General features: G+C 31.2%; 1 protein-coding gene across 1 annotated transcript; it reads right to left on the bottom strand.

The window, feature by feature from the left end:
- Nucleotides 1-1925: 1925 nt before the first annotated feature.
- On the bottom strand, nucleotides 1926-3132 carry LOC135194102 (uncharacterized). The gene is made up of 2 exons (XM_064218728.1): nucleotides 3081-3132; nucleotides 1926-2287 (listed from the first exon to the last, which is right to left on the bottom strand). Exons 1-2 carry the CDS (start codon nucleotides 3130-3132, stop codon nucleotides 1926-1928), a joined length of 414 nt encoding a protein of 137 aa, XP_064074798.1.
- Between the last annotated feature and the right edge of the window lie 18678 nt (nucleotides 3133-21810).

The raw sequence follows: 21810 nt of genomic DNA, 5'->3' as shown, positions 1-21810 counted from the left end.
AAAACAATGTAGTACAAACAACATATTTAATAATTCCTGTTTACGACAGACCCGTGGAGTTTCATAAATACTATGTACTAGTTTGCTTCGAAAATATAGCGCTTATATTATGAAGATTATTTATGTTTCTGTAATAGGTTTATGGAAAGTTATTTTTTATATTTCTCGTTGTAACATTTTGTATCGAAACTATATATAACATATATATTGTATATTATGCTTCCTCGTAGACAATCCTTAAAATATAATAAAACCGTTGACATAATTTCACTGGTGATGTTTTAGTGCACAATGTTATGCACTAAAATAAGTGCACTCTCTATTTTTCAATTCCCGTAAGATGATGGAAAGTCTTGATTGACTCCACTGGACGACGATCACGCGCAGAACCAAAGAACAAACTAAGTTCAGGAGTATTAGCACTGCCAACTTCCTAACTCCTCAACTAATGAGAATTTCTCGATAGAAGCAATTTTCATGGGCTTTATCTGTGTTTATAATTCATTTCATACTCAGCTGTGATGGAAAACATCGTAAGAAAGGCTGCTTGAGTCAGTAGAAATAAACTGCCCCGTGTGTATCCGCCAACCAACACATGCTCCAAACATTTTCCTTATAAGGAGAGGACTCGATTCTACACTAAAATTCCGCAGAATATTTTTTATTAAATTAAATTTAGCGTAAAATTTAAAACTTATGAATAAAAGGAAATAATTAGTAAGGGATAGTATACTGTACAGTTATATAAATGATAGAAGAACTTGGTGTTATTTTTAATTTGGCCTAATAAAGAAATTAAAGCTGATGTTAAAAAAACATTGATAAATAAGGCATAATACTCAATAGGAAATTATATTAAAGATAAAAAAAGTGGTCTTAGTAATTTGTGGTCTTGGTGATTTTGAATGAGTGACAGGATATGTATATTGTATACGTTTAATTGTACTACACTGACATACTATGTAATGAAAATGTTGAAAAAGAGTGACTACCGAGTTTCTGACAGGTTCTCCTCTTACCTCTCTTCGTAGCATAACGATTCAAAAACGCTTTTATGAATATACTTGAATAAAGATTTTTTTTATATTGATTTAAATATAATTGTATACTATTATTACATGTACAATGTTTTTCTTGGCGGTTTTTCTCGGTTGAATCAACATTCCGAACAGTTACACCTTAACATTAAAAAATTGACCTTGAAAATGTCTTTTCAAAGTACGAGCAGTGCTACACATACATGCTGCTACTTTACGCTTTTAATAATAATAATAATAGGCTTTATTTAACAATCTTCCATAATACGTTTCTTTCTTAAATACGAAATTTTAATATTTGACACCAGTTTCGCCAAGATTGTCTTGCTTCCCAGCATAGGCCTCCCCTAAAGCTTGCCACAAAGTACGATCTTGTGTCTTTCTTCTCCATGTAAAACCTGCTATTCTTTTTATGTCGTCTTCCCACCTGCGACGTTGTCTTCCTTTCTTTCTTTTGTATTGTCTTGGATACCATTCAGTTATATCCTTGGTCCATTTATCCTTTTTGTTTCTCATCATGTGACCCGTCCTCCTCCATTTTAGTTTTTTGATGTAATATGTCACATCTGTAACTCCGGTTTGCTTCCGAATTGTTTTTAGTTTTATTTTGTTTTTTAATTTAACATTGAGCATACTTCTCTCCATACCATGCTGACAAATCTCTAGTTTGCGTATGTTATGTTCCGTTAAACTCCATGTTTGGCATCCATATGTCATAACGGGTAGAATACACGAGTCAAATATTTTTTTCTTATATTTAAGAGGTACATCGGGATTTTTTACTACTTCTTTTAAAGACCAGTACCTTTTCCAGGACAGATTAATTCTGTTAGTTATTTCTTTAGTTGTTAGGTCTTTTGGAGATATTATTTGAACAAGATACGTGTATTACTCCACGTATTCAACATTTGAACCATTAACTACAATTGGAATTTGTTCAACGTTAGTCATCAGTTTCGTTTTTGAGGTGTTCATGGAGAGTCCAATATTTTCGCTTTCAAATACAAGTTGTTCTAGCATTTCTTGCAAGCCTATCGCATCGCCTGAAATAAGTATCAGATCGTCTGCAAATCTTAGATGGTTGAGTTGTGCTCCGTTAACGTTAATTAAGTTTCTGGCATTCGGTTCTACTTTGGCTTTTGTCGATTCATTTTGTATGATGTTATTTTTTATTTGTTTTAATTCTTTTTCTAAGGCATCGTATTTTTCTTGAATTCCTTCTATGTTTTGTAATCTATTTAAATTAGTTTCTAAGGTGTTTACAAAAAAATCCGGTATTGTTAAAGTAATTGATTTTTAGTTTTATGAATATTTGTTCTTGACACTTTTGGTACTTCTAAGTATAATTTACCTCTAAGCATTTTATGATCGGTATTGTAGTTCAACTGATTGACAATTTCTACATTCGAGAATAATTCTGGTTTATTATTATGATGTAATCAATTTCGTTCATTGTCTTTCCACTTTACGCTTCTACTTATAATTAAAAAAACCTTTTATATTACATAAATAACGTGAGTAAAGTATATTAACCACCCTTATTTCATTAATCACGTTTAACAAGGCCCTTTGTCATACCTTAATACATAAAACAAAGAGATTATCAAACGCATTCGTAGCTTTTAAAGTAGACCTTATTCATATCACTTTAAATACCAAAATAGATTGTCGAAAATGCCTCATCAGCGTGTGATGGTTTATTTTGGAATAAATGTAATACGGGTCCGTATGTAAGCTGAGATAACGAAAATCGTAATCCAATATATACTTTAAATTTAATTTCACAAACCGTACCAACCATTACATACAATACTAATATTTTAATTATAGTAATTAATGATTGTTTAATAAAACATTAAAATAATAAGTCTAAGAATTAATAATATTATTGTTGTATTACTATCTTTAACAGCCAGCAACCCTTATTTGCGGCCAGATTAAATTAGGCAACCGTATATCATAATAAACAGAAAAAAATAGCTGTAATTTGATATATAAATTATGAATGAACGTTGTGAGTGTATAAACGTAACAAAATAATACCTGTGTAAACCTGGTTGCGAAGAGGTGCGGCCAGATGCGCAACGGCAACCATGATTTTTCAGTCTTTATAGGTGTTGCCGTAAAGTGGACGATATTTTATTGAAAAAACAAGTCAATTAAATTTTTGACGGAATAAGAATTATTAATAATTTAATTAAGAATACTAGCGGCCAAATTTTGATAGGCAACCTGTTAGATATAAATTCTCCTATTAATAAATATGTGTAAAACTTTAGTTTTTAGCAAAGACACGATGGGTACACTGATTCTGCAGGAGGATCTTAGACTATAATACTTGCCTACCATGCCTTAGCCTTTTTATAAATCTGGATCATACAGCCTTCAAATTGCAATACAGCCAGTATTCATAGTTTTGGCGATAGAGTAGCAGAAAAATACACAAATTTATACCGACTGTGAATAAAACAAATAAAAACGCTTATAATCCAAATATCTAATTCATGTACATGCAATACATGCAACTTCTGGTATAAGATTGTCGACGTTTTAGTAGTTACTTTAAATTACTCTATTCTCTTTAATTTGATGAATGATGAATATATAGAACAACAACCATTTTTAATGATATAATTGAAATATCTTTGTTGAAGTATTACCTACAGATCGAGAGCAGAACAAGTCTTGATTCCGTTATGAGAAAATTTAATTAAAACTTAAGATCCATTGTTTTTAATATTTAAGTGCCCTTCTATTCATTTCACTGGTTATTCTTATTTATAAATCAATGCGACTTTTGTATGACCGTCGATATTATTTTTGTCACAATATTGTATTAATTAATTAGATTAAAGCGAATGTTGTTATTTAAGAAATTGTCTTTTCCATTTCCATTTGGAATACTCCATTTGGAATAATCCTTGGAGCAATGGTGCGAAAATATTTCTGAAACTTATTATCTACATTTTGTTACTTCTACTAACGAAAGTTGGGTTCGTTTCGTTTTCCGTATAGAGAATCGAATTGCAATTTAATTGGGAAATACTGCAATCTACTTGGTGGTAGGGTTTTGTGCAAGCTCTCTGGGTAGGTACCACCCACTCATCAGAAATTCTACCGCCAAATAACTACTGTGTATTATTGTGTTCCGGTTTGAAGAGTGAGTGAGCCAGTGTAATCACAGGCATAAGGGACATAACATCTTAGTTCCTAAGGTTGGTGGCACATAGATGATGATGATAAGGAATGGTTAATATTTCTTACAGCGCCTTTGTCTATGGGCGGTGGTGACCACTTACCATCAGGTGGTCCATATGTTGGTCCGTCAACCAACGCCATAAAAAAAATCTAATTTATCACCATTCCACGACGTTAAGATTTGAGATCTTTTATTTAATATTTATATCTGTTGACCACAGACATGTTATCCGTGTCTTTGGTGTATCTTATCTTCAATTAGTTTTAGTTATTTTAATGTTCCTACATAATTATATAACCAGGCATTTTTTGTATATATTTTTGGTTTGTTTGATGTATTTAAGTCCTCGGTGTAATAAATAAATTTAAATTAAGTTATCAAAAGCTCACTTCACGAAAGACTGTCATTTTAATATATTGCCATTCGTATTCCTTACAGGAACAATTAAAGAAATTGAAGACACAAAGGCTTTATAGTCACGATTTAAATAAATGTATGTATATTGTACTCCAAAAATCAGTACCATTTTATTACCAGAAATATATTTGAATTAGATCATCAATTTCTTAGATTTAAAACGAATCAAAAACGGTCCGAAAACGGTTCAAAGTTTATTACGACTGACTGGCTGAGTTAGAATACTATCATAACCGTATATATATCGTTGGTCTAGTGGTAATACTGTGCGAATAAAAACAATAACAAAAATAAGTTATCTAATCTATATATATAAAAACGAAATAACACTCACTGAATATCATGAAATCTCAGAAAGTATAACACCCGTCAACTTGAAATTTGACAACGAAACTCCACCCAGAAGGGGGTAAAACGGGGTCTCGAAATTTGTGTTTTATAAATTTCGGTAAAGACGCAGGTAAAATAGAAAGAGATTGAGAGAAAAATAAAGCAAGGAAAGAGTCGTCTGGGGGGGGGCAAACGCCTTTTGCCAGTTCACTCTACTTTAAGCCGTTTAAATGGATTTAGTTCCAAAAAACACTATCTAAAACGACAATAGCGTAAAATACAATATCTGTAAATCAAAGGCATCTAAACTTCTCGCTAAAGTAATCCCGAGGCTTTGTGTCAAGAGATCGCGCGATCTTTTTTTTAAATGTTTTTACTACAAGGAAATAATACATTATACATTACATAATACATAATCAGCCTGTAAATTTCCCACTGCTGGGCTAAGGCCTCCTCTCCCGTTGAGGAGAAGGTATGGAGCATATTCCACCACGCTGCTCCAATGCTGGTTGGTGGAATACACATGTGGCAGAATTTCGTTGAAATTAGACACATGCAGGTTTCCTCACGATGTTTTGCTTCACCGCCGAGCACGAGATGAATTATATACACAAATTAAGCACATGAAAATTCAGTGGTGCCTGCCTGGGTTGGAACCCGAAATCATCGGTTAAGATGCACGCGTTCTAACCACTGGGCCATCTCGGCTCATTATTATACATTAGGTGATAAGAAAATATTACTTGAGTTAATACATTGTAAGCTACGCGCCTAATGAGTAACTAGTAAGAGAAAGTGTTTATAATTATATCAAAACAGAATACAAGACATTAAATAAACTATTAACCTTTTCTTTAAGAATTTATTTTGATTACTCTATATTGAAAATATCAAGAGATAAAAAAGCCGTAGTTGTTTGACGTACGTTCTCCACGATCTGTTTGTTTTGACATAAAGGAATGAATTAACACGGACTGATGTTTACGTTGAGCGATCTTCCTAAAATAATCCGCGATTAAATATAGATGTTATTAGGTAACGAATACGATAATACAAATTATGAAATTGATTTAAAGGGTAACAATTTGTAAATACCACTGCTGTGCTAAAAGCTGGTGGTGGAGGATGGTGCTGATCCAAAGCGGATTAGTGGAGACACATGAGGCAGATTATTATCGCACATCGACATAAATGAGTTTACACACAATGTTTTTCATTACCGCTACACACGGAATAAATTAAGCACGTGAAAATTTAGTGGTGTATTTGAACTATGAAATTCGAACCCGTAATCATCGATTTATATTCAATTTTTTAACGTTTCTAATAATTAAGCCATATCGGGTCTATATAAATGGTTTATTGCCATTTTATATTATAAATCATATACAGTACATATTATTACGATTGAACTCCAGAAGATATAGAGAGCTAGCCCAATAAGAGTGTACTCACCATCTAAGAGAGATGAGACGACTATTCGATACGATTGAAGAGAAACCGATGGCTTTATGTTCTAAAAAATCATTTACAAAAAAAATATATTAGCCCGACTGCGGATTTGAACCCGAGACCTCATAACCGTTAGTCTTACAAACAAATCACTACACCAATGAGGCAGCTCTATAAATAAATCACAATCAGTTGCTCATTATATTCAATGACGCGTCAGATAAAATAATACATCTTATGTGAAAATCGCTTATTAAAATACATATAAATAACTATTTGACTTTATAATAAGAAATGACAATCAAAAATTATAATAACTACTTGAAATGTGTTATAATTAATTAAAAAAAAAATACAACTAAAACGGTAATTTTCCTTGACTCGAAATAGTATATTCAGAGCACCCAAATTTCGACTCAAAGTACACTCAAGTCTTTGTGACAGGCCACCTCTTTTTTTTAATGTTTAAGGCCACAAGGTATTAAGGTTAGGCGGTTAAATATACTTAAATCTATAATCACACAATCGAAATCTAGATATGTCAAAACGTAGAAATGTCGTAAGTTTAGATTTATGCGATGATAAAACGACCCTTGTGACATTTGAATTTTACTCCGTCGACGTCATAAAATTGATTTAATATCAATTACATGAACTGGCGATTCCATATATTGCCCTTAGAATATATGAAAATATGATTTCCTAACGAATAGGTAGAGAATAGAATTGAGGTTATAATTAACCAATACATTTAATTAAAAACATAATGAAGTACTACTTATGCGATTATATTTTCGGATGAAATTGTTAGTACCGGATTAAAATAAGATTTTTTATTAAAGGTGTTCTAAACATAACCTACACGGTATGAATAATATTTATACATTTATATAAAATAAATATAAAGTTTAAAACATAGAGTATATTTTATCTGTGAGCTCAGTTTGTCTGTCTATTATCAAACAGCCATGTCTGTCTCTCTGTCTGAACGCAATAATATAAAACAATACTAATAATACTAAAAATCTGTACTGGTTTTAATGTGGTTTTCGCCAATAGACAGACTGATTCACGAGGAAGGTCTAGGTGTAAATCATGCAGACTGCGAGCTTTACTGGCACCGAATCAACCAAAGCCTTATATGTAAAATGATATAAATGTTTTATTACTGATCAAATATTTAGTTAAGAGCAAAAACAAATATTTGTACAAATACCACCTCATTTACATACATAATAATACTGCTTAGATGTTTACATTACAATTCATAAAATAATATGTTTATAAAAATATAGAAACTCTTTCCGTAATCAATTCGAATGAAAAAGAACAACAGAATTTGGAGCTATGACGTATCATGGCCACAATATTTGCTAGAATATTCCGTCGCAATGCCAAATGATTTATAGATGTCTGATTTGGTTCAATGACAGCTGTTCGCTTTGAAAATTTTGTATGAAATTCTGTGACCGATTGTGTGTGTGTATTATGTTATATCAATTGGCGACACACATGGAAATTAATTCATCATTCATAATTTCATAATTTAAAAAGAAATTTGGGATGAGCGATGATTGTAGCGTTTGACATTAGATGTTGAAGATGTCGTCGTCCTGATTGATATAATTCACGGATCCAATTTCAACGTAGCAACGCAGGTCATATTTTAATACATAAAGTTACGCGCAAATACTGGTGCCGTTTTTATCAAATCAAATGTATTTGATAAAAATAGACTTTACAATAAAGCACTTTCTAATCGTCAATATTTAAATTCTACCATCGTTTTGGCAAGTAGCCTCTAGTCAGAAAAACAGCTTGAAACTCGCTTAGTTGCTGTTTTCAAATAAATAGATTTACCATTCTGTTATTCACAATTACTGTTCAATCAGTCCTGGGATGGAAGGAACCCGAGCCTAAATAAAAACGATTTCTTTCCTAAAGGTATTATTTTAATGAATAATAAGATTTTTTTGGCAAAAATATCCAATCGCGTTTTTTGGCTCTGCATCCAGAACCTCGAGGTCTATCTAGTGCTTATGAGGCACTAACAAACAGTCAAAGCAAAGCAAAGCTGTCAAACATAACAAACTAAGACTTCTTATTAAGTCTCTATAAACATTGATTTTTAATAAAACAATGTGATAATTCTATTCTTAATTTGAAATTAAATATTGAATTCGTATCTCTTCGATTTAAATTTTCAGCTACAAAAGCGCGCGCAACTCAATAAGAGTAAAAGGATATTTTTGCAACGTTTCTTGAAGTGACCTTAAATGCAAAACCCGATAACTATGCGAAGGTCTTGGTTATATGCCACTTAAGCTATGCGTCCGATTAATTGCAGCGTAGAAATTCCTTATAGCATATTTTCGGTTTAAAGCGACCGTACAGACATCCTCTAACGATTTCAGTGACCATATTATCTTTGATAATTTTAAAATGTAATATTTGATGAAAAATAAAGTGTTTGAATTATGAATCCCTATTCGGAGAGACGGTTATTGCTATAAAATAATTTGACTTACCTTTTTGGTATTGCTAACCCTTTTTGATATCCACAAAATTCCGCTTAGAATACAAGTAATGAGCTTAAAAGGAGGGTTAAATGGGAATATTAGTAATTCCTTAAATCAATTGGGTCGAACTTTTCTTAAAAAAAAAAAATGTAAGGGCGTAATACAAATGATATCCTACCTTTGCTTCTACAAATCATCTCTTTGGTGTCGAGTCAAATGTCTTTTAATTTGCTCGATATTTGGGTTGTTCTTTTTAGCACAAGTAATATGAAAATTATATAACCAGAATGAATAAATAAAACATTATCATACATTTTGTATTTAGTTGGATGTAACGAAATTTTCGTAATAGTACTGATACAAAGACGAAGATTGATATGCTTGTTAAGTCAACACGATACGCCTGGGAGTTGGAATGTGAAGCGACTAATTGCTAGCAACGAAAACTGCGCAAAATATCTTATATCTTTTATATATATTGCTCTAACTACCTATATATTCGTTCGGTCTGATAATATTTCATTTAAAGATATATTTAGTGGTATTTTTTCTGAAATAATTCTATTATCATACAATATTATTAAATATATGCTTTCTTTTTTTTAAATAAAGCATAAATCTTTTTATGAAACTGAAATGTATTTAAAGTTTCAGGACCACTGACCAATAACATGGATAGGCCAACTTATATGGAAACAAAGGTGACATCTCAATTACAATTTTACTCACTCTCAAAATAACACGAGAGAGTAGTCAGGTTTATACCAGCTTTTTCAGTGCTTTCTGAGAGTATAATACTGTACTAAAGCCAACAGACGCCCAAAGTTTTTTATGAGGCACTAATGTGACCTTGAATTTTGTCGCTCTCATTTTATGCGAAGAAATTTCACTTAAAATATTATACAATTCTCGACTGCTTTAAGTGGTGGCAAACTTAACCAATATTTTTTTATTGAATATTAATTCAATGGAGATTTTAATATTTTAGCGGAGGCAATGACGGCGGAATGTGAAGGAAAAAATGTTTTTTTATATAATACATTTCATTTTGACTTATAGTATACCTTAGGCAGTTTCATTTAAACCATACAGTGATTTTAATGATAATTGAGCTTAGATAACGTTACTTGAAAAATTTCGTTTTAATCATCATCCTCCTGCCCTTATCCTAATTTTATTTTGGGTCTGCGCAGCATGTCTTCTTCTTCCATACTTTTCTGTCTGCCGTCATCTTACAAGTAACATAATTTCTAGCCATTCACACAATCCATCCATCGTTTCTTTGGTGTAAAAAAAATTCGTTTGAGAATATTAATAAAATGGCACATCTGTTTCATGACTGTAAGTGGTCACCACTGGCCATAGACGTTGGTACCGTAAGATATATTAACTCTTATCACCAATGCGCCACCAACCTTGGGAACTAATATCTAGATCTGTATAGTATAGTAATCATTGGATATAAAACAAAACACATTTGTTACCAATAAAATAATTAGTATAAATTACTATTAATAATAATTATATTAATTTTATGTTGAAATCTTTATTTTATAATTAATATAAATAAATAATATATAATATATAAAATATATAAATAATAACATATAAATAATACATAAATATAATTGTCCTGAAAAATAAAAGATTGGAGTATATTATTCACGGTAACGACCCGAGTGCGTCGAGTGTCCAACTACTAAGCAAATGTCTCCCGACTTTAAGCATAAACTTTGTAGCTTATTCCAACACGCTGCTACAGTATGGGTTGGTTGAACAAACATTTTTGGCATAATTTAATTTGACACATGAACGCCGAAATAAATTATAAACTAAGCTTACGAAATCTGTGATTTGAACACTTAAATTTCACTCAAAATTCATATTTCACTAGACCTTCTTGACATTATCTTTTTTATGATATTCAAAGTATATTTTTATCTATATCTATATTCTAAAAATGAAGAATTTATTTAACGTATTAATCTTAGGAATTACCTTTTTTTATGGCATAGGTCGGCGGACAAGCCTATAGGCCACCTGATGGTAAGTGGTCACCACCGCTCATAGACATTAGCGCTGTAAGAAATTTTAACCATTCCTTACATCGCCAATGTGCTATCAATCTTGGGAACTAAGATGTTATGTCCCTTGTTCCTGTAGTTACACTGGCTAACTCACCCTTCAAAGCGGAACACAACAATACTGAGTACTGTTGTTTGGCGGTAGCATATCTGATCAGTGGGTGGTACCTACCCAGACGGGCTTGCACAAAGCCCTACCAGCCTATCACCAAGTAATTTACCTTATATATAAGAATCTTTATAAATTATTCGAATTACTATATAATATCATAAGTAAAATATATTAATTAAGGATATATTAAATTATCTCACCCTAACACCCTAAGGAACGTAGCAGTATTGTTATTTATATCATTATTTTGTTGTATTGTACAGCAAAATAATAATATAAAGTGTAGTTTTAATATATACCATAACGAAAGGTCTTATCACTAATTGAGCGATCTCTTCCATACGACCTTTTAATACGACGTAAGATTGATAAAGCGGCAATAGTTAAGTAGATATAGTAAAAGTTATAGGATAAATTAAATGAATATGTTTACCTATAAATGTAACCACACGCTACTGACCAAACAGATGTACTAAATTTACTATTTACGATAAATTGTTAGTATTAATTATACCATCGTGTTTCATAGAAACGCACCTAAACAAAATTCTTAAAATGAAAACAAGAAATCTATTTTCATCATTTTCCGACGACACTAATTATTATCAGGCGAGATCATCTCAAGAAAGAATTTTTCCAGCGGAAATTAATCGCAGCTACAAGTTGCATCGTTAGGGTGCGAATGGAGTAAAAAAGAATACTCAACGGTTGTTCCACAATCTATTTACGTCGTTCGAGCGTTAAAAGCCTTGTTACAGTGGCATAAGGTTGATATTAAAAATCATCTTATTTAAATTCAGTGTAAAATTCATAATACGACAGATTTTCTGTACCATGATATTTAAAAATTGTCTTGTCTTGTCTTCATTGATTTAAAATTATTTTTCGTTTTTGCAAAAGAGTTTTTGTATATAAATTCTTTTTGTTTAAAAAATGTTTACGTTAAAACACTATGTTTTTTTTTTTAATAATCTTAAATTTACATGCCAATAGGTTGTATTCATACAAAATTGAACCAAATTTTGTGGTAATTGTTCCAAAAACAGCGAGTGTTTGCAACTTTGTTTGCATGAGCAATAAATATGAAAATGCAGTTTATGGTAACCTCGCGGGAAATGTCTTAATTAACTAGGCTAAGTATAACCTACATATTATACATAGATGGGCCAGTTTCTTGGATATCATTAAAAAAAAAAAAAACTTGAGGTGTTGAAGGACCTCGTTAGTACGAACTAGCTCTCAGTACATGTATTAAATTATTATTACTTGGTGGTAGGGCTTTGTGCTAGCCCGTCTGGGTAGGTACCATCCACTCTTCAGATATTCTACCACCAAATATCAGTACCCAGTATTGTTGTGTTCCGGTTTGAAGGTGTAAGTGAGCCACTGTACAGGCACACGGTACATAACAACTTAACTCCTAAAGCTAGTGGCATATTGGCGATGTAAGGAATGGTTAATATTTCTTACAGAGACATTGTCTATATATTACTTTGTATTCTATTGTATATTGGGCGGTGGTGACCACTTACCATCTGTGGCCAATTTGCTCGTACGTCTAGTTATGTCATAAATAAATAAATAACAGACACAATTAAATGAAATAGCAAAGTTTTAACATAACTAAATGACAATGACAAAATGATTATTAAAATTCTCGTTTGAATTGTATGATGACCCAAAGTAATGTCATGGGTGACAGAAATACGAGCAATTTTATCAAAATGATTTTTTTTTTAAATCAGTTATACCTCGTAATACTTATGTGAGTTATGTTTGGAATAGTTACACTTCTCAATGCCCATGGACCATTAAAACTTCATAATGTAGATATCATACTACTATATCCCTAAAATAATCTGTAGAATCACACAACTAAACTTAAACTTCTATGAAATCTGTGTGCGATCGTGTGCAAATTTGTATAATTGAGTAAATTTGGCAGAAGATTCACAGTGATTTTGCCAAATGCATTCGTTTAATTTGAAGACTGAAAACATATCTTGTTTGTTGTAATTAACTCTTCTAATAAACATTACATACATAACATTAATAGCCTGTAAATTTTCCACTGCTGGGCTAAGGACTCTTCGCCCTTTGAGGAGAAAGTTTTAGCATATTCCACCACGCTGCTCAAATGCGAGTTGGTGGAATACACGTGTCCCAGAATATCGTTTAAATTAGACACATGCAGGTTGCCTCACGTTGTTTTCCTTCACCGCCGTGCACGAGATAAATTATAAACACAAATTAAGCACATGAAAATTCGGTGGTGCTTGCCTTTGTTTGAACCCGCAATCATCGGTTAAGATATACGCGTTCTAACCACTGGGCCATCTCGGTTTCTAATAAAATTCTGTTATAACGTTTACTTGGTGAAAGGGATTTGTGCAAGCCTGGGTACGTATTATCCAATCATTAGATATTCTATCGCCAAACAGCATTACTTATTGTTGTTCTGATCCGGTTAAAAAGATGAGTGAACCAGTGTTACTACAGACAAGGCGAATTTAACTTAGTGTTATTGTGTTTTGGCATGATGGACATATCATCTCCCCTCCAGGCTGGTGGCACATTGGTGTGATGTGAGGATAGGTTAATATTTCGTACAGCACCCATGTCTATGGGCGGAGGTGACCACTTACGATCATGTGGCCCGTATTTGCACGTCCGCTTATCTATTTAATTTAAAAAACTTTACCTACTTAATAATTATGACCTTTTACCGAAATCGCACCTGATTGTATGTAACACCAAAATTACTCAAAGAATAGGCAACTTTACAAGAGATATTATAGAGCCAAACTGCATGTGCAAACGTAGGTAAACATAACTCAATGGGACCGAAAGTCGACAGGACTGAAGAGAATTCAGACGTAGGATCAATACGTTTACGTTGTTTCCGAAGCACGAGAGCTCAAGTATTGCCAATTTTGTAAATATTCTACTACTCTACTACGTAGAAATACTTTAATCAGGCAAAACAAAATTCGGAGAGTTTAGATCTAATATGCAACATTAACTTATAATGGTAAGTGTTGATGAAAAATAAGTAGTTTAACTTATGTTTTTTGATTTAGGAAAAGGAGGCTAATAAATGTCTAAAAGTTTATTGGTAAGTCTAATTTGGAATGACGGTTACAGAAATGCAAATATATATAGATTCTCTGTTACTAAAATGTCGATACATTTTTCATTTCATTGGAATGTTTCCATTTCCAGGTAAAACTCTGCTACAAGCGTTATTTCGCACTGCAGACAAATTCTTCTAGAATTAAACTAAATAAAGGTATTGAAACTTTTTTGATAGTTCTCTGAAAACCTACTCAACAGATTTCTCCACACAGAAGCGATTTTTCTATACATTAAGCCGTTTATTAAAATTCAATATTTATCTTAAATTTGTCGTATATCATCACTTCTTGAATATGATCCTTATTAACGACAATATCGAATCATGTTATAATGCAGGATGTGTTTGGTTATCTAAATTCGAGGGGGTCGATTCTAGGTTCGGAATATCGATTTTTCAATAATCTAATGATGCTGTTTCTGCTTTCATTAAAATCTGGTCCGATACTTTTTCTTGCTATTCCTTATAGTTTCGTATTTGGCAATCAACACCCAAAATATTCACTAATAATAATACTAACAACATACATCCAAATGGTCAGAATAATGAGTTTGGAAGCTTCTATATAGGTAAATTTTGTTTTGCTTGATACTTGCTTGATACTAGTCTTTCCATTGAAGCATTTATTTATAAGAAAGTTATTAATGGGTATTACACAAGCAAAATAAGAATTGTTTCTTGGCTCGCTTCTTAAGTCAATAATTCAACCGAAATCACTTTTGGCATCTAGATTAATAGCAATATTTGATTATTTGGAAATTGTGTAAAATAACCTTTTATTACAATGTTTGTTAGTTTAATATGGTTTGCTTGACTAATAATCATGTAAACCAAGCGAATACATTAAATAAAAACTTTAATACGTTCTAGGTGGTAGGGCTTTGTGCAAGCTCGTCTGGGTAGATACTACCCACTCGTCAGATATTTTTCCACCAAACAACAGTATTCAGTATTGTTATGTTTTGGTTTGAAAGATGAGTGAACCAGTGTAACTACAGGCACATGGGACTCATTGACGATGTAAGGAATGGTTAATATTTCTTACGGCGCCATTGTCTATGGGCGGTGGTGACCACTTACCATCAAGTGGTCCATATGCTCGCCCACCAATCTATGCCATAAAAAAAAGTGTTTCATCGGATATTTCAAAATATGTAAATGTTAGTGTTAATAAACCTTTCTTTTATTTTTCATTTTATTATACCTAAATTATTAAAACTTTAAATGCTAATATAAATATCACATTCGCCAAACAAAATAATTCTTATATCCTAAAGACATTTTTACCACGATGTCTTTATTTAAAATTTAGACCACGACATTGCATTGGGAATATTGTTGACTATGTTTAATAAACGGATTGCTCCCTAGACATTTAAAGTCGGTTTACTTTTAAAGGTAACCAAGTATCAGTAGAATAAGAATTTAGTGTTGAAACGCAGCTTCGCCCTGCATTGCAGTAAGATAATCATGCTTGTACATTATATATCAATTATAAATCTAAATCAAAGTATAATTTATGCTAAGGAGCTTTCAAGTATTTTGGAATACCATTTTACAAGATTATATTAAATGGACGCACTGCCATGGAGCATCTTTGAAGATTAAAATGAGAAATTAGATTGTCCGGAGAACAGGAGTTACGGACATAGCTTACAAAATTAACAGATTAAAGTGTTTCTACAACGTTTACGCAATTATTCTACGCAATAATTATTACGTATTCGCAACAATAATGGACGTAGCGAGCGTCCAGTTAACTCTCGACGACGACAGGTGCAACTCTGTCACAAACCGTGGGAAAAATAATAAAAAAGACTACGATCGAACACGAATTTATTAAATAAATAAAATTTTAACACAAGATATTTTTTAATAAAATATAGTTAGCCAAATTACCTTAAATAAGACGCTATAGGCGACTTATTTAAGGTGTTATGAATTCAATAACACTTGTATATTTATGAATGGACATGACATATTACTCGTACATCACTCTGATGTTTCTAACAAATAGGTCTTACAATGTCTGTCTCTTGGGATCGTACGACATTGTCAACCTATGTAACTTTATAATGATAGCTTAGGAAAGTTTTGTTTATGTACCATTGAATGTATGTTGGTGTTTGTCATTTCCATACACGTAAATGACAAAGAAAATTGATAAGTATATAATTTTATTAAATTTATACTAAAATTATAAATGCGAAAGTGGAGTTACTTTTATTTGGCAGTTTTAAGTCTGTCTTCACGCTTTAACCGCTGAACCGATTTAGATAAAATTTGATGTAGAGATTTGAGTCTCGGGGAAGAACTTAGGCTATTTTTTTATGCACATGAAGGGGTAAAATTGGGTGAATGATAGAATAAAGTTTTGAAAGTTACACGAGGGTTAAGCCGCAAGTTTAGCTAGTCGACTAAGAAAAGATATTACTAAATATTTTTATAAAGTCAGTCTAAATTTTAATGTAAAATGTTAATATAAAATTAGACGAAAATATACTTAAATGCATGTACACAGATAAAGTTCGAAAGACAAGAAGCGTTCGTGTGTACATTTAATAAGTTTGTATACTTTAATATAAAATTAGGTATAAAAAGGGGGATATATCATTGTCCACTATATCTTATAGTAGTAATCTTACAATAATTTCTCGATCTATCTAATATCTAGATCAAATATTTATCTTTGCTTTTTTATAATCCCTACGACCTTGATGTGTATACTTGGAAAACTTTTTCATATAAAACATATTTAGTTTCGAAACATGCACATATTTTATAACATATTAGGACGAAACTTTGAATTTTGTTTTTATACACATATCTTCATAGTAAATGTTCAAACGCTTTGAATTCCATGAATAAAATGTTAAATACCTATTCATAAACTTTAAGAAATCAGTCATTTCTTGTGTGTACCTCAGTTATGGATTAAAAAAACATTCAGAGAAAACAAATATACAGTTGATCTTCAAGTAAAAATACTTTGACTTCACTATTATGTTTTAGGCATTTATTTTAGAAATCATCAATACGTCTTCACTTCACGTCTACTATCAATAATGTGTTTCTACATTATTGATACGTAAAAACTCCAGTGATTTTTTATTTTATTTAAAACAAATGCTACTTAATTGTTTTTTTTAATCAAATATTTTACGGAATTTTGTACATAAGACAATGATGTACCGTGTCTGTTGATATAAGATTAAATACAATTTATAGAGCAACATTTTGATTTACGAGATTTATGATGAATGATTTTGTAAAAAGATAAAGACTATTTGTTAGTAAGTAATTTCCCTTACTCGGCTCGAGTAATAATACTAGTATCCTTAGGCCCGGTGACGCTGACTAGGCTGATAGAACCGACATCAAATATATTCCGAAAAAGGCAATTTCTAACAAATGAATGAATTGATTATTAGAATGAATAGTAAACGTAGATTGAATGACAACAATCAACTACACATAACAAAATTGCTTAGAGTTACAAGTCCAGATATGTAAAATAAACAGTTCAACCGCAAACCCGAGCGGTATAAAATATAATAACATAAAAAACCTAGGATAGAAAATTTGCTGACAATAGTTTTGAATAGTTGAGTATAGGTGTGAAAAATGTTAATTGACAAAATTATAAGGTAATCAAATTAATTATTACCTAGTGATTTTTCTGATACTAATCCGAAGAGCTGCCTTACACCCAGACTGACATGAATATACCTCTAGGTTTAACAGTTATTATTCCAAGGTATTACCTAAACATTGATACTTTAAATATCCTGGTTACAGCTTAAAGATTATTACAAGTACACCGTACGGTACAAGTAAGGCGAAGTTAAGTATTTACCATTAGTTGGTCAATTTGCTCATTGTAATCTTAATTTAAAAAATCAGATCACAGTTCATTCAATACTTTAAGTGTAAAATATTTATTGTACGGTGAAAATTTTCTAAGTTCATAATATTCTACTAAAGAACAAGTAACAGTCAAGTATTATGCTCTTCTTAAAATGCTAGTGCATGGAATGAAATATGCTGAAAATTCTTTTATTTCCGAGTTATTCAGTTGTGGAATGAAATGGTTTTTCTTTAGAAATGTGACTTGAAAAGACGTAGCACATTATAATGTCTTTAGACATTATTGTATTTTCCACGATATTGTTTGCATTATTTCTTGGACATGCGAAAGTAATCTGTATTATGTTGGTTCAGAGTATAGATTGCCAAACTGCGTTTGATTAATAACCACTAGAATGTACGATCGACATAGAGTTAAAAAGTACATAAAATTACTATGTTTTATCTAAAATACACGTATTCAAAATGATTTGAAAGGTACATTTATTAATAATAATAATATTTATTTGAATTTTCACAATTTTACTACAATAATCTTAACTTAAATCTTAATAGTATGTTTTTAGATTTCAAATAAGAAAATAAATTAAATTTTGAGAACAAGACATATTATTTATAAAGATACAATCAAACGTATTATCCCTTACCTAGGTAAAAACCGTATTTTAGGCAACAGTGCTCTTGATGAGAAAAACAGTTGAGAAATTTTATCGACTACATATGTACATAATAATCAGTTTATTTTTTATTAACATTGAGAAGAATGTGAATTTGTAAATGTACTTTTTAATTTTTCTTAAATTTTATACATATATTTAAATTGAACACGTTACTTTTATTTTTTAATATGGTAACCGTATGTGTGAATGTTAATGTGCTTGTTAGTGTGTGAGTGTGCGTGTTTTTGTACGCGTGAGAATATTATATTGGAATATAAGAATAAGAGAATGATTATTTATTAAATGTGTATGTAAGTAGTCATTCAATTAAACAAATTAAAAAAAAAGTATCGATTAAGATATATATGCTGAGAACTTTATTTATTTTATTGTAAAGTCTGGAGCTCACGATGTAGTATTTTGTCTCGGCAAGTTTATTTTATGTCTTTCTGTTCGGAATATCGGTTCTAATCTTCTATTTTCTGGGTTTATATCATAGCCAAAGAATTTATGTTTACGTATTATAGTTTTAGAATTGAACCTTTAATTTAATAAAGGTTTACAGGAACTTTTAAAGTTTACCACTAAAAACTTAAAAAAAGGGTGTACGAATATGTGTATAAGCCTTTCTAATCTAATGTTTTGTGAAATTATTGTTGTGAAAAAGCGTTAATAAATAAGCGAGGGAAATATGCAATACATTTTTAAAGCTTTTTAACTGCAATAACTAAGATTTGCATTGATTCGCGTTTCAGCTGATTTAGATGGCAAGTGGCAATGATTGGATTGCTTTTTTAATTCCTTTTTTTAATCATTATTTATAAGAAAAAATAAATTATAACCATTATATTAATACATAAGAAATTTTCAACTTTCCTTTTATCGCCAATGCGTTACCCACCATGGGAGCTAAGATGCTATGTCCCTTGTGCTTGTAGTTACAGTGGGTCACTCACCCTTCAAACTGGAACATAAGAATAATGAATATTAGAGCTTGGTGGTAGAATATGATTATGCTGAGTGAGTGGCACTTACCCAGACGAGCAAAAATCATACCACCAAGTAAAGGTCTCATTTTTAAAGTTAACATTTGTCTCTATGATCATTTAGCAATAGTCTGTCTGATTGTTCTGATATCCCAGCGGCCTTGATATTGTCTTTGTTCCGTAAGAATTCATCGTCGACATCACTTACACGATGGTGCAGTTCACATTCGTTCTTAATGTAAATAACAAGATTTGTTAGGAATCGACGTGCATATAAAAAAGTTTACTTTATGACTCCCACAGTATTATAATGAACAACATATTTTATGTTTAAAACTATAGCAACATTTAAATTAACATGAGTTAAATTATAAAAACATAAGAATATATATTTAATATAAACATAGACATAGATATATTAGAAAGAATTTATATATTTTCATAGTGCCTTTATATTGTTTGATCACTGAAGTCTTAAGTGAAGGGATAGAAGCAATACTTACTCGGGTCTATTCAACTCGGGTCATTGACATTATTTACGTCATAATCGGCCAAAGATTTTACCCAGAGTAAGTTCTTCACTTTGTTATCCCACTCACAAATATAATAAGGGATTTTTTACAATATTGCCGTTTCATTATAATAATTGACAATCATAAATATACTTATTATGAGGAAATATGTACATTTGTACATTTGATGAGTGTTTCTTGTAGGGTTTTTTTGTCTTTTATAAATATTGGAGTTGTCCAATCACATCCATTACTCAGATCCCAATATAAGTAGTTAAAGCACTTTTGTTATGGAAAATCCGAAGTAACTACGGTACCGCAAACACTCAGACCCAAGACAACATAGAAAACTAATGAACTTTGTCTACATCGACGTGGCGAACCCATGAAAACCGGTGTACAAACTACTCGACCATGGGGATCGTCTAATTATAACATGTAATTTTATGTAATGTTTTATCATGTAAAATACGATTGTATGTTCTACAGAAGATGTTAATAAGAAATCAAGTCTAGAAAAAACTAAAAAAAAAATATTCTTATATACTTATCTGAGATACTTATTCTTGTGTGCTGCTTATATCACAATTCTTGAAATATTCTACGTGTTTCTATTTCACTACGATAACTACCAATAAGATATTGTATCAGAATACTATTGTACCTACTTCAATTTTCGGTTCATTTGGTTAGTAGTAAGTTATGCTGCACTTTTCGGTCAACTAAGACTTTCGGCTCAGTTCTTTCAATTTTAAACGTTTGAGTGTAAGCCTCAAGTTTGGAGGATCGTTAAGCAATCAGGTTTGTAATGAAGACATATTGTATCTCCCATCTTTAAAATAAATAGGTATGGGTTCTGTCCATACATACGCTTTTGTGAGATTTATAGGTTATGCAATTTTCGGCCGATTTTCAGAGTTATATCGTGCTTAGAAAAGAGTGATATAAAGCAGTATGATTTTATTTGTACCGGTCACGTCGTACAAATATCGAATGATATGTTCTTGACGAAAATACGTACGTAAATGTGTATGATAATTTATAATATTAAAAGTCTGAAACGAAAAAAGTCGACGATGTGTTCATATTTGTGATCTGACTTAATGTTGGTATCATATTTTTAACAATTATGTTGTACTAGCCCTTACTTCACTTTTGTATTGTAATTTTTACAATACGGAGGTCTTACTAATATTCGGTGATAATAATAATAGATTATAATATAATTAATAATAGATAATAGTAATAGATTGGGAGTTTATTTATAGCATTTTTATGATTGAGAAATATGTTTTAAGGCACTTTATTTTTATGAAGATTTCATTGTTTATAGAGTAAATTATACTGTCATATACGTCAATAACTCCTATAAATGTTTTTACAATAAGTTGTACTGTCGATATACACATCAATAATTCCTATAAAATTAAAAAAATATTTAATTATTTAATAAAGTAGTTATATAGTGATGTAATGCTGAATATATTCCATGATATATTCCAT

This window comes from Vanessa tameamea, chromosome 24 (genome assembly GCF_037043105.1).
Source record: "Vanessa tameamea isolate UH-Manoa-2023 chromosome 24, ilVanTame1 primary haplotype, whole genome shotgun sequence".
NCBI classification, from domain to species: Eukaryota; Metazoa; Arthropoda; class Insecta; order Lepidoptera; family Nymphalidae; genus Vanessa; species Vanessa tameamea.
Note: the sequence above shows the minus strand (reverse complement) of the source record. Positions and strands in the feature narration are given on the sequence as shown.

What these genes read in the sequence shown, in the direction of transcription:
- LOC135194102 (XM_064218728.1), bottom strand. Translation starts at nt 3,132, where the DNA reads ATGGTTGCCGTTGCGCATCTGGCCGCACCTCTTCGCAACCAGGTTTAC. An exon ending in TCGCAACCAGGTTTACACAG is followed by an intron (nt 2,288 to 3,080) that starts GTATTATTTTGT and finishes TAAACACCTTAG; the next exon opens with AAACTAATTTAAATAGATTA.